The sequence below is a fragment of the Centroberyx gerrardi genome, chromosome 20 (genome assembly GCF_048128805.1).
Source record: "Centroberyx gerrardi isolate f3 chromosome 20, fCenGer3.hap1.cur.20231027, whole genome shotgun sequence".
NCBI lineage: Eukaryota > Metazoa > Chordata > Actinopteri > Beryciformes > Berycidae > Centroberyx > Centroberyx gerrardi.
This window is the reverse complement of record NC_136016.1, coordinates 2607551-2632426: the sequence shown is the minus strand read 5'-3', so window position 1 is coordinate 2632426 and position 24876 is coordinate 2607551. Positions and strand designations below refer to the sequence as shown.

Below are 24876 nucleotides of genomic sequence, written 5' to 3'. Positions count from 1 at the left end.
CCTTATTTGTTTTATTGTATGAGGGTACAGTGGGACAGATTTGCCTGAACACACGGTTTTATTTTGGGATAAAGCATTATCCATTAACTGCCACTTGACATTAAATCTCTTTGTAAATCCCTTTGTTGTAGGAAAGGCGACCAATCTGCTCTCCTTTCTCATTCTGTGCACTCTATTGTTGTCGCTTGTTGGCCACTTGTTCCTTACTAGGTTGTGTGCAGTCATGGAAGTCAGAGCAGATTTAGGTCAAACGGTATTTGCAAATACTTTTAAGTGGTTTTTTTTTTAAGCTCCTTATTTGGTAGGTGGGTGGAGTTTGTCACAAAGCATACTACGAGTGCCAGAAAGTTTCGAAAATCACAGGAAACTATTTGAAAGTTAGTTTAGTTTTCTTTTTGACAGCTTACTTGACACTGTCTGAATAGACGGGCTAACCCTCACCTTTCAGGGACTCCATTCAGGTTAATACAATCCAATGATTTATTAGTAAAACTGTTTGACCCAGGGCTTGTTCTCTGAACAATTCTACACTGGAACAGCAACAGCAGTTATTGTATGTAAGTGAACTATTGGCCTGTCTTATCGGTGGTAGATAGTGGTGTTCTCTGACATGCTACGCCTCTCTCTAACATGGAGATTAATACCCACCACAGGTCTGAACCAGATATCCGCTGGTATAAGACTGGTATCACTAATGATTAGGGATGTAATGAATGCTTAGCTCACAAACCCATTCACTACACAAAACTGGGTTCACAATGCAGTAGTCTCAGGAATTGGGTTGAGATGAGTAATTTGGCATATGATGGGATCAATTTTAGGGATGCACCAATCAATCGATCACAAGAATCTTGATATTTCTTTTCCAAAGTCCGATAATTAAATAATTAAATGATAGATGATTATTAAATGATATTGTTAGAATAGTCATATGCTAAGCCTATTTCTTTACACATACATTTTGTTAAATTGATATCTGACTGATCTGATCAAAAAATCAGAATTGAGCAGTGAGCACTAGTGTGAATGTAGCCTTGGACACTGATGATCAGATTAAACTTGGTGGAATGATGCATTTCGTCTCTCCAGTGTTTTCAAAATTACAGTAACTAGCTAAAGGAGGGTGCTGCAATCACACATCAGAATGAAAAATTGTAAAAACCAGTCATATCTCCCACACCATAAGTTGGAATGATATTAAATTTGGTTCACATATCTAGCTGTCCTTCCAGGCCATCAATGTACAGCATGTTTTCTAGGGATGCCCCGATAACGTTTTTTGATGCCGATCGGTGATCGGCGATCGGCGATCGTCTATGAGCCATATCTGCCGATACCGATTGGCCATAGATAGTTTTTGTGTTTTGTTATAGCAGCTGGTATAGCAGTATTATAGGTCAGTTTCAATTTTACATACATTTCATCCATCAAATTGAGTCCTGGTTAAAAAGTATCCACATTTTCTTTTTTTCTACCTCAATATTTACTTGATCATTATGTAAACAAAACCATGTGCGTTCTAGGTAGCGCAACATGATTTAGTGAGATAACCCAAGCACAAGACTCAGACTGTTGCCACTTGCCTGTGTTGTTGAGTCGAGTTAAATAAACGGAGACACCCTCCGAAGATATATATCCGTTTCAGTCTTTGTTTTTGTATAAGTGAATGTTCTTAAGAGAGAGAGAAATGAGACTTTCCAGTTGCCTCTCCGCTGTTAGGGTCTCGACCGTCGTCCAGTACGACGCGGACAGCGTGCAGAGTGCAGACCATTATGTAAACAAACGCACATGGCATGCAATGAATTGATGCATTAAATAAGCAGAGAATTAAATGAGGGGAAGGAGCGGGCGTGACGGACTGTGACTTTACTGGTTGTCCATGCAGATTTGTGTTTTTAATTAACATGTAGCCTAAAGAAATATGAATTCAAGAACTTCAAGAAGAGAAATGGCTCACGTGTTTTGCATCATCGATTGGTTTTTGCAATCAGCGACTATAAAGCATTATCGGAATTCTCCGATCTCATATTTATACTGAATATCGGCCGATTCCGATTGCTGGCCGATCGATTGCAGCATCCCTAATGTTTTCGCTATTTTGAATGTGTTGAAAAACAGTTTTCCTCCCTGAGGCTTTGACCGTTGCCTTGTTAGGTTATTATTGTTGATGTTGTTGTTTATTACTGTCTTTATTTCCTTCACACCACGGGCCCAGCCATGTGTGGGTGCGTGGAGGAGCTATGTGGCTACACTCGCACTGCAGTCAAAGCAAATTAGGAGCAATTGAGACACAAATACCTGCTATTATCACAGCAACAATGGCCCTTCATTAGCATGAATAAGACCTGGTACCCAAGCACTTGGGTCTTCAAATTACAGCCTTGGAGAGGAGAGACTCGCCCGTTGGCTTTGAGCTGCACTGCTGCACAACTAAGAGAGAGAGGGAGAGAGAGTATTTGTGCATCAATGTTTCTACACAAACACTGCCAACTTCCACCCAGACTGCTGATACTCAGTGCCTGGACAGTGCAGGATCTGGGTTTTTGTGTAATCGGTTCCTCTGCCACACACACAGACACGATACAAGAGGGGAAAGGGATTTCGCGTACAAATGTTGATCTTTTATCTCGATGCTTTGGCAATATTGTTCTTTACTTTCATGCCAATAAAGCACAGTGCATTGAATTGAGAGAGAGTCATAGGGAGAGAGACACAGAGGTAGAGAGAGAGAGCAAGTGAGCTCTGGCAGCCTCGCTGTTTCCATAGCAACAGCAGGAAAATAAACTGCTGTGGTTGTTGGCGCCCTGCCTGCTGCTGAGGAGGCTCTGGATAGAGGGAGTATGTCTGTATGCAAGGCTATATACGGTGTGTGTGTGAGCGTGTTGAAGAGGGTGTGTATTTGTACATTTCTGTTGTCATGTGAAAACCTCCTTACTCCGGACTTGGCGACTTTAATGTTTTAACTTCAATTGAAGGATTTCATGCTCCTTTAGGGGTTGAGAAAATTCTACCACCCTTGGTCTTATGAAACCCATGTTGAATAAACTGAAAACTGCATGGTGGTCAAGCTAAAAACGAGGCTGGTTTTCTTAGTTTCTGAAAATGTGACATTTTGTAGATGCAAGGTTTTGATGATGTGTGTGTGCACGTGGGAGAAAGAGATGGGAGAGGAATGAATACAATGCCAGAGACTGGGAGAAAGAGTGTAGATAAAACAGGCAGTCTGATGGAAACGAGCAGAGGGAGATTCGTCAGCACTGTTACATTAACACTTGGCCTGACTGAACTGAACTCTAAATGACTGGGAAAACCTGATTTCAACATCTTGTCTGTAGGGAGACAAAGTGAGCACACACAAGTTGTTTTTTTTGTTTTGCTAAGATAATTTTTTTTAGAAAATGATGGCATTTCCACTTTCCTTAAGACTATTTTTTATGGCTTTTCTGATTTGGCTGGGGACACACCGCCACTTTTGCTGTGATAATAGCCATTATCAATTGGTCAATAATTGCTAGTTTGGGTCAGTTGTACAGATGATCTTGTAATATGAAAGTTCAGGACTTCATGTAATTAATCTTGAACTAGTCAAGCTCTTGACTCCAGATCCAGTTGGGACCATCACTGTTATTTCAGACCTGTTTTTAGGAGTTGAATCTGAACAATTCTTGATGTCTTCCTGTAGTGTGAGCTGGTCAACCACTCAAATGTGAACAGAGACCAGCAATAGCCAATGAGAGTTGAGTGGGAGAGAAGTGTGTGTTCCCCCAAATCGAACTGGTCGTCAAATGTGTGTTCCTTAAATTGTGATTTTTCAGATCGTTGCATCCCTAAATGGAAGAAGGCTTGAGTATCTGACCACAAATCTACAAATCAATAACAGAAGATACTAATCGGATTCTTTTATTGTCAATCATGATGAATAACCTAATCGTTGCAGCCCTGCATGGCATTCATGAGCGTTCTTAGCTACCAGGACTCATTGACAGTCAGTTTAAATTTGGCAGCTCAAGTCTGCCAGTCCAGGCTGCTATATATATATATATATATATCTCTCTCTGTCTCTCTCGAGCTATTTTAACCTACCTTTTCTCCAGCTTGACATATTTACACACAAATTGACACTGGGTCAGCTCTGCCTTTTCCCTGGGTTAGATGCTCTGTGTAAAGACGACTTAACATCCTTTTATTTGGCATCACTCCATTCAGTGAACACCAACAGCAAAGTGAGTAATGACAGAAAAAAATCCAAAGTTAAAGCTTTATTCTTATGGCTAATTCATCTTGCAAAGATTAAAAATGCACCTGTGATCCACATTCAAATGGCGGTCAGTTTATATTGGGTTATATTGGGGGTTAGAATGCTATAGTCATATTTTTCATACTTTTCATTCATCCATTTCTACATGACAATTTCAACAGAACATAGAACATAACATAGAACATTATCTATGTTATGTTAGATCCACCTAGTTGCTCTATTCTCATTCATAAATTTGTTTTTCTTTGCTGTATCCTATTATTTTGCCGCTGCAACAACCCTGTTTCCCCCACAGGGATCATTAAAGTTATTTTATGTTATCTGAGGAACTCTGGTATAGAGGCAGTTCTTATTCTGCCTGCTCCATGCCTACAAGGTGTGACTGGTGTCATTTATGCAGCAGGGTTAATGTCTCTCCAGTCTTAAATCCACCAGCATGATAGATGGCCATGCTGCTGATGAAGCCAATTCACAAAGGAGCTCTTGAATTAGACAATGGGTAGGATTTCAGCTAGTTGACTCTGTGTGTGTGTGTGTGTGTACACTTGGTCTACTTGCCTTAATAGGTAATGTGAGTCACCAAGCCAACACTGTAGAGCTGTTGAATGGTTCAGGAGGGCAAAGTTCATCTGAGCAGCCTCTCCTGTGTGTACAACAAACAGCCTGTTGGACTGTCATGTTTAACTAGGCATGGTGGACAGACAGAGCGTGGTTTTCTCACCATGGTTTTAGGCTGTGTGCTCACTGTAGTTGTTGGTAGTTGGTTTCTCTGATCCATGTTAGTTCTGCTTTATTCACCGGTTTTTCTCCTGTTTAACTTTAGTTTTGAGTTTATTGCTTACTTGTTTTTCTTAGATTTAGATTTTTTTGTTGTATTGTCTATAAAGCGCTACATCACTTTTATATCAGGTGCTACCTAGGCAATAAGTAGAAAGTGAGCAGGGTAGGAAATGTTGTCATCTGCGGGCCACACTTGCTGGTCAACCTGGAGTATACAAGCCATTTTCACTAATTGAGCAGCATAATGGATAGAATTATCAGGAAAAATGGCTATTGATTAGGTTGCAAGGCACAATAGAGGCATTTACCAACCAGAGCCAGTGTTTAGTAGTAGGTGGTGGGTGGCTGCTGGTAAGTTCCCACCCTGGTTTTGAGGCCAAAGGCTGTTTGTCAGGTCAGCGTTGTCATCAAGAAAGACAGGCTTATCCTGGTAGCAGGGGCACATGCTGTGTCATATGACCTGGGTTTGAATCTTATCCTAACTACATCCTGTCACAAAAACAGAATTCTCATTTGTGATTACTACAGCAGAATAAAATGTAGCTAATATCGCGATTCATTTTTCTGCCCCACGATACATATTGTCACATTTTTGTATTGCAATACAATTAACTTCGATATAGGCTATATTGTCCCATCCCTGCCTTTAACTATTGCAATTCGCACACATGCGCCTTCTAGGGTTGTTGCGGTGGGCGGTGTTACCGGTGGCATTCGGTTTTGGAGTCCACACCGGTGGCATTAGCCCCACACCGGGAATACCGTTATTTTGTATTTTGTAAAATAAAAGCACATATTCAGAGCTTCCATGTTCAAGTTAGGCTACAAAATGATAAATGGACATACTAACAACATACTGATCACTAAATCTGATCACTAATATGACAGATTAGGATGAATAGGATTCATTATTTGTCTTTACCTGGTGACAGCAATGTGTCCAGTACAATCCAATGGTAGCCTACACCGAGAAGCGTCGCTAGAAACGCGTCGCCACCAAAACCATTGTTTTCCTATGGTGTGGCGCGCCTGGCGCGTGCTCTTTTCTTGCGACACGTGTTGCATTTTTCTGGCGGTTTTTAGGCGCACATAAAAGTTAAAATATTCTCAACTTTTCAGCGCAAGGCGCGGAGTTGCACCGCTCGTCAATGTCACATTTGGGCCAGGCAACCAATCAAATCAAGCAGAAGGCGGGCTTTCCTTCCTGTTTTGATGTGGTTTGATGTGGTGGGAACGGTGGGACAGAGGAAAACACAGATGAAAAGCTGATATTAGCGGTCTTTAACCCGGTCGCACATGCAGCCCTGCTCCACAGGCCATCAAGCTGTTTTGCCCGACGCAGTCTGCCTAGGTGTTTTTGAAGCGGATGCGCCTGTAGTGACGCTTCTCGGTGTGATCGCCCCTTAAAGAAGGGCAATATGCCACAATCTGCACTGCACTCACATTAACTACCTGAGTGTTGAGCAGTGTTATAAATCGCTGATTAAAAAGTGTTACGTTTACAAATGCCGTTAACGTGAGTTTGGAGAAAAATTATAAGTTTCACTTTCATTGTAGTGACGCTGACTTTGATAGCGCTTAGACCCTCTAGTGGCGACAGGCGGTATAACCGGTGTGATCGGTGTTGAGGAGGGAAATGACACCGGTGTCAAAATGACACCACTGTGACAACTCTAGCGCCTTCTAGAGAGGAGGTTGAAATGGAATTGTGGCTCGTAGAACACGTTTCGTGAAGCTATCGAATGTTTCTAAAACGAAATATTCACTTCACAGCCGTGTGTGTGTGTGTGTGTGTGGGTTGGGGGGTGTTAGAATGAGAGAGAGAGGGAAGAGAGAGAAGTAGGGAGTGTCCTGGTATTGTTCCAGCAGTCTCTCTTGCTCTCTAACTCTCTCTCTCTCTTACTCTCACTCTCTCTCACTCACACACACACACACTCACACACACACACAGATCTGTCAGGCAGAATATATGGAGCTCAGCTGAGAGCAGAGAGGTTGAACAGACTGCCCTTGTTACTGTGTGTGAGAGAAAGTGCTGATTTTCATTTGTTTGTTAGTACTTTTGCCTGTGTGTGTATGTGGGTGCAGTCAGTCAGGGTAGAAAGAGAGCTGTGTTGCTGTGAAGGACTATCAGTAGATGGTGTACAGTAGCCACAAAGACCTATAGTCTTGCTCTCTCTACTGTACTATAAGTGGTTGGTCCTATATTCCCATCTATCCATTCAGATATGAACAGCCACGCCAACGCCGCTAGAGAAAATGGAACATACGAATATCTGGAACATACAAATATCTTTTTTCAAAATGCCATTAAAGTGCTTTATAAAGTAGTAAAAGAACAGACAAAATCAGACAAAATTGACAGCCAAAGCAATGAAAGCAAGGTAAGAAATATAGAAGAACCTTAAAAGGGAGGTCAAAACAATTAATAAAAAGCAAGTCTAAAAGTGATTTGATGAAGTAATTTAAAAGATCATAGATTTAGCCAGCTTAAGCTCTTCAGGCAGGTCGATCCAAAGTCCAAGATATTTGCCAACTATTTAGAATTACATCATTAGCATCATAAAGATGTACCAAAATGAGACCAATTTTAGAATACATTCTTTATTGCTACATGACCAGAATTGGTGGGAATTGCCCTTGTTATAGCATAATAGGTAGGCACCAAGCAACACGTATTGGGTGCAAATACACAACAGTGTGTTGTACTACAACCAATTGCTGTAACACAACAGTGATTCAACCTGTATCCAGTTCATGAAAGCTTTTACATTTGCTGTTCTTGTCACCTGGTGTCTGGTAGCTCTTTCCTGGGAAAAATCCTCTGGCACACAGGAAGTGAGGTGCTCATGTTCCCGGTTTGTTTGGAATAAATAGAAGAAGAACTAGGTAGTTGGCATGAGCAGTGATAGCCACCATGGCTGAGCAAAGAAAAGAGCGCCACCTATAGAAACGCAAACGTGAACAGTGCAGTGCAAAACACCACAGCAGTTACCGCTTAGCACCAAAGATTGCAACAATCAAATAAGGAATGTAGATTTTGAACACAGAACATATATACGATATGCAAGAAAACACAGAGTGCAGTAAGTCGAGGTAGTGTCGAAACCTGCGCTCGAACCAAAATGGGGCCAGACGCGGAACCAAACCCAAAATTACCCCCAACCGCTGCTGCTGCAGAAGATTATAGAGGAAACACTGAGTCATTGTCTTCTGTTCCAGTGGTTTTCAGAGTCTGGGTCAGGACCCAACGCTGGATCACAGCAAGATTAAAATAAGTCCCCAAATTGTTTTGCAGAGACAGCTGATGGTTTTTCACTGGAAAATCACAATTTTGTATGTAAGCCTCAGCTTGCTGTGAGGATTTCACAGTCTTCCTATTTTGGTTGGAGTTTTAAAAAGTACAAGTAGTACAAGAGAAAATGTTATTGTCCTTCACAAATGGGAGGGGAAACTGTTTTGGGACACAGGCTTAAAAACAGCAAGGACAGTTAAAAATAGACATATACATTAGGGGTGTAACGGTACACGTATTCGTACCGGACCGTTTCGGTACAGGACTTTGGGTACGGTGCAGATGTGTACCGAATGCAATCTTAGTAGGCTTGTTTTGCGTGCGGAACATACTTCAAATCAGAGATCCCACACGAACATATTAAGTGGCGGACCGGAAGTTTGTTTAGTCTCCGCCTCGCACTTTGAGCGCACTACACAGACAGCACGCTTAGCTTAGCCTAGCCTAGCCTAGCCTAGCCTCTGGCTAGCGAACGTCATGGCCAATGCAAACGATAAGCCAGAGCTTGAAGACCCTCCCTTACCGTTAAGGTCTCCTTTGTTCAGTAGTGATCGGGTATGTTTCTGGCAACACGTCAAAACTTGATAACTCATTTGAAACGGCACCACGCGAATGTGAATATCACTGCTGCAAGGAAAAAAACGAGCGTAGTGCAAACGCTGCTCCCTTCGTCATTTAAACAGCCTTTCGCTGGTAATTCAGATCGGGCCAAAGCAATAACAAATGCTGCACTTTAGTCAATGTGGAAAAGTTCATTTCCTAAAAAAAGAAAAGATTATTATAGTTATTTATATTTTTTATTATATTTTATATATTTCTTATTATATTTTATATTTTGTTTAATTTATTTGAGAATATTTTATTTATTGGAGAACTTATTAGTAGTAGTTTGCAGCAGTATTCTATTTTTTATTCTATTTTATTTTTATATATTTTATTTTTTATTATGTTTCATTTAAAATTTAATTAAAAAAATTATAAACTGTTGATGTTTACAAAAGTTCATAATAAACGACAAGCAATTTTATGTTTTGCATTTTTTCCCCTTACTGTACCGAAAATGAACCGAACCGTGACTTCAAAACCGAGGTACGTACCGAACCGTGATTTTTGTGTACCGTTACACCCCTAATATACATGGGTTGAATGTGATAGTAGCATATTAATGGAAGTGTTGCTTTGGTACGCAGGTATAAAAATAGTAAGTTAAGTTAAATGCAGATATACTGTAGGTATCCAGCATGACCAATGAATCTTTGTGCCATATTGCTCACATTAGTAACAGCCAGGTGACAGCAGAGCAGCTAGAGACAGCATTGTTTATTTGTTGTGCCAAAATTAGTATGAGACAACTAGATGGGTTACTTTCGATAGGCTACTTTTCATTCTTTGTAATAATGTGACATGTCCTTAAAATGTTGTTTTACTGTTGGAAACTGCCAGAATGCAGCTAAAAAAAGAAAATGTGTTTCCCCTGGGGGTGTCTTCGCTTCCATGTCACGCCAGGGAAGAAAAATAACATCATTTACATTTTTGTGGACTGTTTCCCTATCGCTGGCTTTTCAAACGGTAAAACAGCGTTTAAAATCATTTCAAGGGTTTACAAAGAATGAAAGTTAACCTACCTAATTGTGATTAGGTAGTGATGAGATTTGTTCCACCAGACAACTGAACCAAGTGTTTATACTATTAAAACCATATTGCATTGAAAAGTCTGTCTTCTGTAAGATTGATACTGGACTCTTGATTTGTTCTGACTTGACTTGCTGTTCTACATTTAGACTTGAGACTTGACATTAATGACATGGACTTGACTTGGACTTGACTTGGTAATCTACATTGAGACTTGTACCTCAAGACTTGAGACTGACTTGGGACTGGAGATCACACTTGTTTGTTCTTGTGATCTCAAACAACAAAGCGTCCATTGACTCTGCAAGGAAGTAGTTGGGCTATACATTAGTCTGCTTGTCATGTATTAAGTGCATTTCCACCGCGATAATTTCCTCATGCAGTTGAGGAAATGAGGACACACTGCCAGGGAAACACGTTTTATTGGCAGTACAAATTTTGGCACAGCACCAGTAATGTTGACCTGATTTAGACTAGCTGTATTGCTCTTGTAGGGACCCAGACGTTCAATAAACAAATCTTTTCTTCATATCTCCACAAAATTAAGCATAACTATTTAGCACATCTTAGTTCGACGATCTCAGCCGCAGTGCTACCAAAGTGATGTCACTGTCATGCATGTCAACAGTATGGCAGCGCTTCTGTTTTTCCATACCATTGTGGCTATTTCTTATAATTATAATAGAAATACGTAGGCTTCATCTAAGTGTTGTGTGTTTTCTCTCCTTCCAGGCTGGTTTTTGGGACCCTGTATCCTGCGTACTACTCTTACAAAGCTGTCAAGACCAAAAACGTCAAGGAATATGTAAGTACATGAGCATCGATTACCACCACACACGCACACACATGCACACCAAAGTTACCACAACCTGCATTAAACTTTAAGTTGTATTTGTACATATGTAATTGTTAGGGATGCCGCGATCGATCAGCCAGCAATCGGAATCGGCCGATATTCAGTATAAATATGAGATCGGAGAATTCCGATAATGCTTTATAGTCGCCGATTGCAAAAACCGATCGATTTCTCTTCTTGAATTCATATTTCTTTAGGCTACATGTTAATTAAAAACACAAATCTTCATGGACAACCAGTAACGTCACAGTCCGTCACGCCCGCTACTTCCCCTCATTTAATTCTCTGCTTATTTAATGCATCAATTCATTGCATGCCATGTGCGTTTGTTTACATAATGGTCTGCACTCTGCACGCTGTCTGCGTCGTACTGGACGACGGTCGAGACCCTAACAGCGGAGAGGCAACTGGAAAGTCTCATTTCTCTCTCTCTTAAGAACATTCACTTATACAAAAACAAAGACTGAAACGGATATATATCTTCGGAGGGTGTCTCCGTTTATTTAACTCGACTCAACAACCCAAGCACAAGTCTGAGTCTTGTGCTTGGGTTATCTCACTAAATCATGTTGCGGTACCTAGAACGCACATGGTTTTGTTTACATAATGATCAAGTAAATATTGAGGTAGAAAAAAAGAAAATGTGGATACTTTTTAACCAGGACTCAATTTGATGGATGAAATGTATGTAAAATTGAAACTGACCTATAATACTGCTATACCAGCTGCTATAACAAAACACAAAAACTATCTATGGCCAATCGGTATCGGCAGATATGGCTCATAGACGATCGGCGATCGGCGTCAAAAAACGTTATCGGGGCATCCCTAGTAATTGTCTTCCTGTGCAAGTGTGTGCATGTCTATTTCTGTGTCTGCCTCTGCGATTGTGTGTGTGTGTGTCTTAGTGTTTTAAGAGGTGCCACCTCAGGCTATATACTGTATCTAACCATTCACAGTACAAGCTCAGGCATGTACAGGGTGGTAGCTGCTTCTCCTCCTTTTTTTCCCCATCTCTCTCTGTCTGTCGTTTATTACCCATGAAGCCAAGTAGCTCCGGTGGGCCCCTCCCTCCCCTTTAACACCCCTCTTATTGGCTCTGTGCTGACTTGCAGGCAACAGTGTTCATGTGTTTATGTGCAGGCACGCCCTTAGACAGCGCTGACACTCTCTCGTACTTGACTGTGTGTAAATTCTAAATGAAATACATCATCAACCTGTGATGTCCAATGCATTCCAGGGGTGATTTTGTGATAGTTTACTTTTATGGTGTCCCCACTTGTTGCTCTCAATCAAAGGTGGACATATGGGCATATAAATATAGCTGACTATCCAAATAGTTGGCGAACATTGGTGCGCGTCTGTGATCATGGTCACACCCCGTACTCAAAACACAGCATGTCTTGTGGCTGTGTAGTGATATTTTCTGCAATCAGAAAATAAATAAATAAAAAGTTTTATTGTTCATTGGTTCAAAACTGTAAGTGATCATATCTGTATCTGTATCTGTATCTTGTGTTTGGATATAGCTTGGGGATCTGTCTATGATGCATACCAGATGCATGTATTGTGAGCGTTGGGATTCTAACAGCAGATTTTGCCGGGGCCCTACACATACCTATAGGTTTGAGGGTTGAGAGGTGTTTCTGGTGGAGCTGGATGGGTGATGTAACTGATATCAGCGAGAGTGAAATCCCAGCCTGTTGAGTTAGTAACATACTCACACACAGCTTTAACACACCGGCTTACAGGTTAAGGCACAGTAAGCTAGGTTTCTGCTTTTTAGCTGGCTCTTCAGTTTCCATCTCTCTCTCTCTCTCTCTCTCTCTCTCTCTCTCTCTCTCTCTCTCTCTCTCTCTCTCTCTCTCTCTCTCTCTCTCTCCTTTCTCAGTGACTATTTTTTTTGGCTCGCTCTCACTTCTGTTTTTCTCACTTTTTCTTTTCTCTCTCTTCCCGCACTCTCTTCTCTCTGCTTTTTTCAGCTTCTTTCATTGATTCTGTTGCTCAATCAAGTTCGATATTGTGGGAAATATCGCGATAGTTTCCGCAATATTGATTGCTAATATCGAATATCGGCCCAGGCCTACAGCTGAAAGAGGTCTGTGGCTGCTTGTATGCTACTTAAACTGCAACACACCCTGCCTAAGGTTACTCCAGTTCATAACAAAGTTGGCCCTCAAAATTCATTCCAGAAGACCAGCCCTGGTTTGCATGTTTTTATTACTTCACTCTGTGTGTGTGTGTGTGTGTGTGTGTGTGCGTGCGTGCGCAGACAGATATTGATTTGTCAGTGTCTTGTGGAAAACAGGGCAGCAGCATTCCTGCAGGATGGCAGGTCATTTCGTGAACATGTCAAGACTCCTGTGTCTTTCTGTCTTTTAACGGCCAGTGAAAGTCAAACCAGTGATTTGGATGGCCTCTCCGTCTTCTCCCTCCCTCCCTGGCTTTTTCCTTTCCTTCTTCCACTCCTTCTCATCCTCTTTTCCTTCCCCTTCCATCCCTCTCTTTTCCACCCTGCCCACTGATGTGCCCTCTAAGCCAGCGGCATCCAGTCCTGTGCCACGGAAGGTTTTTGTTCCAGCCAAACGATACAGCAGCTCATTTCAGCGGTTACTTCCTCCTCTCTGGTTGAAGGTGTGTTCATCAGTGAGATCAGCTGCTGTAGTGTTTGGCTGGAATGAAAACTCGCAGACTCTTCCATGTTACAGGAGCGGACACCATTGGATTAGAGAGAACACCGCTGCCCACCATCCCTCGCTACCTCTCTGCTGCCTCTCCATCACTGTCAAAGGAATGATGAACAGTATTGAGTGAGAGCAGTTAATGTTTTCGACCCCTAGGCTACACTGTTCCACTCCCACAATCTGTTTCAGTCTAATGGGCTTCCACGCTGAATACCCTGGAATCCAGCCTGACTTGAGCGGACTTGTCTGACGGCCTATATTGTTACTACCATTGAGTCATTTATGTATTCATTCATTCGGTTTCTCTTCCCACTTAAGCTGGGGATGCAGCGATTAACCTATTTCACTATTAACACCAATTTTCTAACCGTAAGCATTTCAGTAGCTACGGTATCTCTGTCTACGGCTCTATGCTCTTGAATGCAGCCTCACGTTTGCACGAGATTGCGCCTGTCAAGACTCCTCATGAGAGTGAATCATGTTGTTTATGTGGGGGCTACACCAGCTAACAGAGAGGAGACAACACCAAACCCACTAAAAAGCGCCTTAAATTGGCAGCGTGGGAGCATTTTGGATTCCTCACAAATGACCAGGGGCTTGGTGAGTAATACTGATATCCAGTCTACAAAACATGTCTATGAAAGAAACGTAGCAGGAGTATTACAGAGTCCATCACTTTGTGGGTTAAAAAGCTCACTGAAACTGCATGTAATCCAGTTCAAACAAACTTGAAGTTATTTTTGGTTTTCAAAAGGCTTTCTATATCGTTGTTTCTGTATCAAAAGGCAGCTACTGTGAGTTCTAAAAGGCAAAAACACACTTTTTCCACTATATTTACGTGTGTTTTCAGTATAGAGTACATGTACATATAGAGTACCAAAACAGATGTGAGTGGGCCTGTAGCCTATCCCAGCATGCACTGGATGGAAGGCGGGGAGACATTCTGGACAGGCCTCCATTCCAGATACACAGACACATTCAAACTCCACGCAGAAACGACCGGGAATCGAACCCGCAACCTTCTGGCTGTGAGGTCACACTGCTAACCACTGAGATACTGTGGTGCCTAGGTTTATTTATTTATTTATTTTTCAGTGTAGACACACTACTCCCACTCATTCCCTGCTTCTCTTAGTTAATAGTCCTGGACTCACTGCACCCAAATCAATGATTTTTGTGTTGAAATTCATGGAAACATTATTAGGCATGACAGCAGTTAGGATTGTTAACACTGAATTGAATACACTTACTGTTGAAGACATTTTTTTTACTCTTGTGAAACACACACAGATACTTTTTTTCAGCAAAGCAGGACAGCTACAAGTTAATATAGAAAAGGTATAGAACTTTCAGGTGGTCTGATAGCTCTAGAGAGAGAGGAGAGACTCCTCTGGCTTTCAACTCATTTGTAGATAATTTGGGCAGCAGTCGCACTTCTTCTTGATTGCCAATGAAAAGAAAATCGTCTGTGAAAGTGAAGACGAGCCGACATGAAAGTGTTTCAGGAGCCTTTTGCTGCTTCAGCACAACTCACAGACCCTGAAAACAAGGCTCTTCCCACACAGAGATGAGGCAGTTTCCTCTCTGGTCCAGTGCCTTATTTTCTTGGATGCAGTGCTGAACTTTGGAGTGCTGTATGTATTGGAAGCAACCGGTAGGCTTTGCACACAGCGACACAGGCATCCAGGAACATCTGACCAAACCAGCCGCCTCCATCTGTAATTTTGCGTTGGTTGGAATCCGTCCAGAGCAATGAGTTAAATAACAGAGGAGCATGGCTAATATTTTACTACCATCATTACCCTGTAATTCCAATTCTGTTCGAATTGGTCTTAAAAGGCAAGCCAACTGCCAAATTTGAAAGTCAATTATAAAAGTGCACAGTATTGAACATTTAGATGGCTCTATTATTCCGACACAATCTGCAAAATGCTTGTACATGTTTACCGTTGCTGGTACGTTATATTTTACTGTAAAACGCACTTCTTACAGAGTTAATCCACTGAACTGTGTGGTGAAACTGTGACTCCACTAGCCAGTGTGACCAGGCAGGTTGATCACGCCGGTAGTTTCATGCTCCGTCTACCAAGTTTAGCAGCACCAGAGGGCAGAGTGGCTTTAAAGCGCTGATGTCAGGTGTTTTTTAAATGGAAGGCACTTATTCACAGATGGGGCCAGTAAATGTCTACTATCGCCTTAGGAAGCTAAAATGGCTGCTGTATATTTCACCGAGGTCACATCTTAATGTCCTCCCTACTGATGAGATGAGGGGAGGGAGGGAGGGAAAGAGAGAGAGAGAGAGGGGAAAGAAGAGGAAGATGAAGGGGAAAGGTGGAAGAAGAGGGAGAGAGACAAGTCAGTGGAGGCAGAACTAGATTGACACACATATCAATTGGATGCCCTTATTTTCTTTCTCTCTCTCCATCTCTCTCTCTCTCTCCATTTCTCTCTCTCTCTGTAACATGTATAATTTTCCTGAGCCTAGCTGATCTCGTGTGCATGTGTGTGGGTGGGTGTGGGTTCATGGCGAGGTCACCAATTAACCAGTCCAGCGATAATGCTGCAGGCAACGGAGCTCCAGGTTGTCAGGATACAGATTCCTCCACACTGTAGAGAGACAGTGGTGTTTGTGTGTGAATGTCTGCATCAGTGTGTGTGTGAGAGAGCGAGATGGGCTGCGAGTGTGTGTGTGTGTTTGCGTATTTGTTTGAGTTTGTGCATGTGTCAGGTGAATGCATGTGTTTGTCTGTGTTTGCTGTCCCTCTCACTCTTTCTCTCTCTCTCTCCCACACACTGCCTCTCTCGCCCCCACACACACACACGCACACACAGTGACATTTCATTAGCTACTGTCAGTGTGTGTTCAGTCATGCAGCAGAGGCCGGGTCCAGCTAATACCTCAGCCTGCCATGTGACTGTCTGCCCGCCTGCCACCGTCTACCACCGGCTTTGATATGGAAATACAGCCAGAAGACCCTGGAAAGCCCTTAAGAGGGACGGCGGGAGGAGAGCGAGGGAGGCAGGGAGGGAAGTGGAGGAGCGAAGAAAGGATGAAAGCGGGGGAGAGAAAAAAGCCAAAGCCCCTGTTTGCCCTTTACTGCAGTTGGGTTGAGAGGGAAAGAGGTAGAGGGATGGAGGGAGAAAGAGGAGAAGAATACCAAGTAGGCCTCAACACCTCAAAAACTCATTCAGGGCATCAGCGGGTCCTTTAAAAAGTCTGAAAAAGTCGGGATCTAAATATAAGGCCTGGCTCTCTCTCTCCTCGCTCGACCAATATCCGCATCATAGTGAGTGTTTGTAACCGCAATGACTAATCTATGCTGACAAAAACTATTTCTCTCTCCGTCTCTGTAGGTGCGGTGGATGATGTACTGGATTGTGTTTGCCCTTTACACTGTGGTGGAGACCATTACAGACCTAACACTGGCATGGTGAGATACACACACACACACACACACACACACACACACACACACACACACACGCTGAAAACAGCATTATCAGTGTTGTTGAGGATAGCAAGAACTCTGCAGTTCAAATTCCTCAATTTTTGAGTGTGGAGTTTACAATTTTATGCCATTTTGTGCTTAGAAAAAATTATAAAACAGAAAGAAGAGAAACATTTCAAGATTATACAGGTGAGATTAGGGGTTGGATTAGAGGGTTGGGCGGTATCCAATTTTTGACACCGTTAAACCTTCCCCAAATTTTCCCGCGGTATACGGTATTACCATCTGATTAAAAATCACATTGTATGGCTTGGAGGGAGCCGCCAATTCCAAATGATGAATTTATGTAGTCGCTGCTATACCGTTTCCCGCCACAAGGTGGCTGCAGTGCACTTCAACTGTGATTTTCACACGACAAAAATGTGATACATGTTCCAGTTTTATTCTCTGAACAACATCAGAAACGGAATAGCAAACGTTGCATATTTACAACAGAATATTGAAACAATAACAACAAAACATGTACAAAATTAACAACATGTCATCTATCTTTATTTCTAATTCCCTCTGTTTGATAAGTATATTTGCTCCTATTTTAGTACGAAGCCTCCTTGTTTTCTGATCTGCTTCTGTTACGGTATGTTAGGTAGACGTTTTTTTGTTACTGCAATGCATTACGATAATTACGGTAATCGACGACGGCATACTCCAGAGACTTCCGCCGGCCGAGCCATCTTGTGGCACTTGTACGTTACTACAAACTACAGTTACAAACAGGCACCAGGAGTTTACCAGTATCCACCGTTGTTTGCATGTAAGCTGAAGCTAACTGAAGCTAACTGAACCTGGGCACCGATGTGTTCCCGGTGATCCGGCCGAGATTTCGGCGGGGGTCCGGGGCTTGGATCGGGAGGATCAATGCGGGCCGTGGGCGCGGTGGAGAGGCAGCGGCGGAGAGAGGAGACGGACACGGTCCAGCCATGTACTAGGTTTTGACCTAGTTTTTTCCCCCGGCCTGTATTTGAGGCCGGCCTTTATTTGTTCGTGTCGACCAGCTTGAGCAGGGCACGTAACGGACTTACAACTTTGCCTGCGGTGCTGAACACCCGCTCTGATGGTGAGCTTGTGGCACACGCGCACAAGTACTTTCGGGCCACCCTCGACATCAGCGGAAAGCGGCTGGCTCCATTTGACTTCCACCAGAGAAGGGGATCTTCGTCTCCGTGAATCACAGGCTCGCGACAATAGGCATTCATCTCTGATTCTGCTCGCTCCTCTATGGTGCCGAGTCTGACGGGACCTGCCGCGCCCGCCGCATCAGCTTTTTTTTGCAAGAGACTGCCCAAAGTTATCCTTTTTTTCGGGGGTGCAGGTTGGGCATCTCTCTCCTCTTCTTCTGCCAGAAATTTTTTTATGACGGTAATGAAACGGACACCGTTGCTATTTTCAAATACCCCGGGATACCGTATTACCGTATTACCGCCCAACCCTAGGTGAGATAAAAAAAATCAAAGCATGCTCAAAGGTTTTCTAGACTTGCACCTGTACTTGACCTTTAGATTTTGTCAGCATATCTTCAGTCACATCATCATATCCGACATACCGGGTCTTCCGACATAGTAAACACTATGCTAATGTTTTCATATTGGCCTGACCGCTTCTGATTGCACCAACAGCCAAACAAAACAAGTCATTAAGACTATACACACACACACACACACACGGTTTTGAGTGTGTAGATGGTGTTCAGACTGCAGAGTGTGTAAAGCCCAGCCAGTTTACTAATGGAATTAGAATGGCCTCTTAGTAATGAGGATGACAGCTAAATTAATGTGTGGGAACACAGACGTAACAAGAGTTAATATGAGCCCTGATTAATTATGGGACGCTCACTTTGTGTGTGTGTGTGTGTGTGTGTGTGTGTGTGTGTGTGTGTGCGCGTGCAGGTTTCCTCTGTACTATGAGCTGAAGATAGCCTTTGTGATCTGGCTGCTGTCTCCCTACACCAGAGGAGCGAGTCTCATTTACCGGAAGTGTCTGCACCCACTCCTCTCCTCCAGAGAGAGGGTAAGATCATCCATCCATCCATATTTGCCTCTGTCTTTATGTCTCTTATGCTGTTGTGTATGTGTCTGGGAACATTATTGGGGCAGTGCTTTTACCTGATTAAACTGTCTACTGGAAAAGTGCAATTGACTGACTCTCTCTCTGTCTCTGTCTCTCTCTCTCTCTCTCTCTCTCTCTCTCTCTCTCTCTCTCTCTCTCTCTCTCTCTCTCTCTCTCTCTCTCTCTCTCTCTCTCTCTCTCTCTCTCTCTCTCTCTAGGAGATAGATGAGTATATAGTGCAGGCCAAGGAGAGAAGCTATGAGACGATGGTCAATTTCGGCAAACAGGGGCTGAGCATCGCCGCCACCGCCGCTGTCACTGCAGCCGTCAAGGCAAGTGTCTCTGGCTATGTTAACATGAACACTAATATTCCCTTTTAACCATCAGTATATCATCATTAAATTATTTGCGATACCTTAGTATAAATAAATGAGATGGCCGATTCTGAATAAGACCTTAGCTGGAATGTGAGCCAGTATCGAATACTGTGTACATGTAAATGTATCATCTGTGTGTGTGTGTGTGTGTGTGCCTCCAGGATGCCATAGTCGTCCCCTGACTGCCCCTCACTACAGACACTGTTATATTTTGTGTGTCTGTGTGGACTCTGCTGGTTTCATCAGCATTGCGCGAACACCTGAGTGTATCAGCTTAATCCCCTCTGATCTTCCCTCTAAGGCTTCACAGCACCAAGGTGATCCCAGTCCCAGCAGTGGGAATCTACAACCATACAGACTTGTGGATCACGTCAAATTATTGGATCTAAATTCACATAAGAAAACATTTAGTAAGGAACACATTCAACTAATGGTTCAGTTCGACACACGATACTGGGCTCACGGTTCGTAATTCTCGTGATATTTTGAGCAAAATCTGAATGAAGACAATTATGACTTGTATGAATTATGAGTGCGAACAGTAAGTAGTGTAAGGGTAAAAGCCATAGCATCCTGACAAAAGATATTCCAGTGTCCCTAGAAGGATGAATGATGAATGTATGACAGCCAATTATTTTTCCATAAACAAGACAGGAGTTTGGGAAAGTAGAAGAGGAGGATAAGGGAGAAAAGTTGTGATTAAGGCGGAAGAAGGGACATGAAGTGTTTCTTAAAGGATAAGGCTGGTGTTTTTTAATGCATTTCTTACCGTCAACAAATCCTATGAAAATAACAAAATCAACAATGAATTTGTTTTGCTAACAAGTCCTGTCCATGTAGCCGGTGCCCAATGAAGCCATGTCCCAGCAGCCATAGAACTCCATTGTATTAAAAAACTATTAAAAACACGTCAAAGAGCCATGCTGCTGCTCTGCAGCATATTTCATCATTGCGATGCACCGGGCCAGCCGACTTTTTCCTCAAACAACTTAATAAGCTGGCTGTAAACACGTTTGTGATCTCAGGAAAGTAGTTCCGTAGCACTGAAAATAGTCCCCGGCGTAATGAAGAATTTGTTCCCATTTGAATTTGATTTGGTAATAACTACAATAGCCTGCCTTTTCGTGGTAACAGTTAGCGATTTTTAAAATTGAAACTATGTCTTTGTGAGCTGTATTTAAAGGTTTTTAGCTTACAACTGGAGCCAATGACTTCCGGGTTGAAGGCTAAAAACGGTACGTGGGAAGTCAGAAAGTAACGGGAGTAGAGCAAACGCATTGTTGATTTTGTTATTTTCATAGGATTTGTTGACGGTAAGAAATGCATTAAAAAACACCAGCCTTATCCTTTAAAGAGATGAGTTTTCAGGTTGTGATGGATGATAGGGAGTGACTGTGCTGTCCTGACTCTAGTGAGAAATTTATTCCATCATCGAGGAACCATTAGGAAGTATCAGGAAAAGGTAGCATTGGTCAAACGCTACAAGACAGGAAATTCAATTTATTCATTTCTAGTGCGTCTCTATCAAGCTGCTCCTTCCAGTAGAGTGCTTTGACAACTGCCACTGTCCTGTGATTCTTTCAATTCAATTAGTTTGTACTGAACTTTTATTCAACCACAAAGTCCCACTCTCTTTCTTTTTTTAGAAGAACTGGCCAAGAAAGCAGCACCCTGACAAATGCATATAGTGGACTGTCTACTCCCGTCTAAAAAAAGAATCAACAAAGAGAGTGAAAGATGGAAAAGAAAGAAAGAAGGGGTGATGTAGAGTAGAGGGATAGATGCCAAGGGTGTGACTCTGTGTACTAAGAGAGAAGAGGGGAGCGTCTTTATAAGAAATTCTTGGCTGCACTTAACTGCAATCTACTTAACTCCACTGTACTGTGTGTGTGTGTGTGTGTGTGTGTGTGTGTGTGTCCTTCTAGTGACGCCAGTCAGGGACTTGTAAAAACCCTCCCATGTCTCTGCCTACATTAACCGTGCTATTGATCACTGCTTCAAAGCTACGCCTATGCTCTCTCTCTCTCTCTCCCCCTCTTTCTCTCTCTCTTGCTCTTTCAATTTTCAATTCATGTTGGCTTTATTGGCATGACAAGAGAAAGTTATGTGTTGCCAAAGCATTCAGTGTAAAAAGTTTTTCATTTTAGAAAAAAACCCCCATTATAGGCCAATATTGCTACAACTGTATCAATACTATTATCATTGTAATATTTAAGTATACATACATATATTAAGTATACATACATACACTCTTTCTCTCATCCTCTCAAACTATCCCATCTCCCTTGCACTTTGTCTCTGTACCCCACTTTCCCTCATTATTTATGGAAGTTGAGAAGTGACACGATTCAATTGAATTAAATAAATGATTAAATAAATAAATTGGAATTGACACATTGAGATTTCATTTTATTTTTGTCCTAAATAATGAGACCACAATAATGAAATTAAATTGCAGACTTTCAATTTCATTTTAAATATGGCACGGTTATGCTTTGGAGTGCATGGAAAAATGAGATGTCAATGGAGATTTCATTTTAATTTTAATTTTGGCAGTTATAGTGCATTTTCCAACATGAAAATGAAAATTGGATTATTTCATTTTAATTTCAATTTTGTCATACATTACACTCATACAGTATATGGGAATTGAAATTTAAGTTCTATTTCATGATTTCAATTGAATTATGTCACTTCTCAGCTTCTAGAATTATTCCTCCTTTCTGTCTCAAAACTCTCCTTCTCTTTGCTCTTTCCCCCTCTCTCCTCTCTCGTCTCTCTCCATGTTTTATCGTTTCCATCCCAGTGTTAGGCCACAGTACTATCTGAAATCCTCTCAGATCGTTTCACGTTTTTACCTCGCCTGCTACAATGAAACCGGCTGAATCGTACATAAACCCGTCTGTCTGAACCTGCCAGACGGGCTCAACCAAACCAGCTCAGAGAGCATTTGTGATGATTTCAGCGGAGACTGGAGCCGCGGTTTGCTTCACAAATGCGTCTTAGCACTTAGACTGGGGGATTCTTTTTTAGCAGGTGATTCTAACATTTAGCTTTGCTGTGTTTTCTTTTCTTACTGCCGTCCTCCATTGTTGTTGCTATGACTTCCCTTCTGTGGCCACTAGCCTCACCTTGATAGCCACAACCAGATCACTGCTGGCCATGCCCATAAAACACGCTCACAGCAAATGGTACACACACCTCAAAACGCCCCCAACATCATTGAAAAGACAGTTTCAGACAAAGGGGGGGATTTTGGCATGAACACACAGGGTCACAGACAGACACAGACTTATAATGTAGAATATATCCTATTTAGTTATTGTTTTTTTGGTTTTTTTTGTTGCATATTATAGCTTTTGTGTAGAGTAGTAGGCCTACAGATAAATAACACTGTATTTATAAGAGTCACGTCCAGCTGCACTTATAAGACTGTCTGTGACAACAAGCAGTATGGCTATTCCAATGCCGTTTAAAGTCCAAATATGTGGAAAAAGTCATAGAAGCATGAGTCCATAGCGTTTCCAGTATTTGAAAAATTTAAATTTGAAAATCTCAACACCAGCCCATGCCCTTTCTAGTGTTAATAGAAAAAATACACCAACATACTGGTTTTAAAATGGTTAAACAGCCTATGCAATGGGTTTTACATGGTGCGTTTAGGCGCGTAGGTACAAAAAATAGATTTGAAGCATAAAATGACGCAGCAGGTCAAATTTGAAATCATGTTCACCCTTTCCAAATTTGCAAAGATTGCTAAACATCCTCATTTGTGGAGTCATGTTGAAGGTTGCAAATTTATACCTTCTTTATACCTATCTCACTGTTATTACATATAATGTCATTTCAAACGGACACATGGTTGCAAATGCAAGTTATTACACTTTTGTAACACCACATTCACTACTCTGTCGGCAGTCCCAGTGTTTCCCATTTGTAATTCCAGCATGGAAGATGGAAGATTTTAGCATTAACCATAACATGATGTGAATGGGTTATTGCCAAGAACCTCTAGGGAACGCTGCATGACTTCTATTAAGGGTGGTCACACACTGCAAGATTTGTTAAAGTAACTAACCACATATGTTGTCATGCACACTGCTTTAAGGAAGACTGCCGTATAGTTTGTAATTGAGTTGATCATGTATTTGACAGATTTGGTCGAAATCGTGTTGTGTGGATCCACCCTGGCTCGGCTACTCACCAACTGTCTTGTCACTTTCTCTCTCTTTCTCTTTCTTTTTCTCTCTCTATACTGACAGCCTTTTTTCTTTAGGGTTTCTGTGCTTCACCAGGCTTCTCTGGGAGGTAAAATCCAGTCAGTGATAGCAGCATGGACAGAATTTATACCTGCCTGCCATTTCATACCAACATTATTCCACCCACACCGCCATGTTTCCCATCCTTTTGGTGTAGCTGTTCTATTTTCATACGTTGGCTGTTCTTATACCAGACCTGGGTCAAACAGTAGTTGCCACTAACTATTGGTGTTTTTTTTTTTTCAACCTTCTTAGTAGTACTAGAAGATGGTGTGAGGACTCAGCAGTCACAGAAAAATATACTTAATTGACTTAAAAACATCTACTTTGAGGCGCTCATTGCAAAGTAGGCATGGGCCAATATTCGATATTATCGAATATCGCGATATTTCCCATGATATTTTTCCCATGATATTTCCTGCGATATCGAATACCCACCCCCTTGAAATGTGATGGAATTTGGAAGAAATAAAATATCCCCCAAAAAACCTGGGGAAAAAAGGAAAAGAAAACAACCACCCCCACGCGATAATATCATATATTGTGATATTTTGGCAGGACTGTATTGCGATATTAAATTATAGATATCGCCCAAGCCTATTGCAAAGTGCTAGATAGTCAACCTGACCCATCTGACACCTAAGAACAAACCATAAAAAGTATTTGCAAATGCAGTTAAACCCAGGTCATTTACCATTGTTAAAAAAAATATGTAAATAATAAAATATTTCCAACCTCATTTTCCTTCATTTATTCCCAATACCCTTTTGTTTTTTTGGGGGCATTTTCTTTACCTTTGTTAAAACCTTCATACCATACACATACAGTCTTGCTGTTTCCTCATGTAATTTTTTGTCTTGTTTTTTTTCTTCATCAAAAATCTCTACAGTCTGGTTTTTCTTCCCTTTTCGTCTATTCGTTTCCTGCTGTTGCTTAGAGTGCAGAGTCTGTTTTGGTCCTGTGTTCATCATTGGTCATCACTGTGGATTTAGGATCTCACTAATGATCATAGCACACACTTCAGTTCAGTTTTAGTGGATATATCCAATATCCATGCAATAATATAACACGTAAGTACAAGATACACATTGTGGGCTTAGGAAAGAGTGTGGAATACACTGCTAAGTAACTTCAGCCTGGATAATGGTAGCTTTGGACAAAATCAGTCTACTCAACCAGG

At 41.9% G+C, this 24876-nt stretch overlaps 2 protein-coding genes across 2 annotated transcripts in view; both read left to right on the top strand.

The window, feature by feature from the left end:
* The window catches only part of exoc6 (exocyst complex component 6), a 458194-nt gene that overhangs the window by 307519 nt on the left and 125799 nt on the right, over positions 1-24876 (top strand). The window lies entirely within an intron of this gene.
* The window catches only part of reep3b (receptor accessory protein 3b), a 46671-nt gene that overhangs the window by 14490 nt on the left and 7305 nt on the right, over positions 1-24876 (top strand). The window contains exons 2-5 of the mRNA XM_078290645.1: positions 10698-10770; positions 16860-16936; positions 18901-19021; positions 19279-19392. Coding sequence (XP_078146771.1) covers positions 10698-10770; positions 16860-16936; positions 18901-19021; positions 19279-19392 — 385 coding nt within the window. The remainder of the gene's footprint in view (positions 1-10697; positions 10771-16859; positions 16937-18900; positions 19022-19278; positions 19393-24876) is intronic.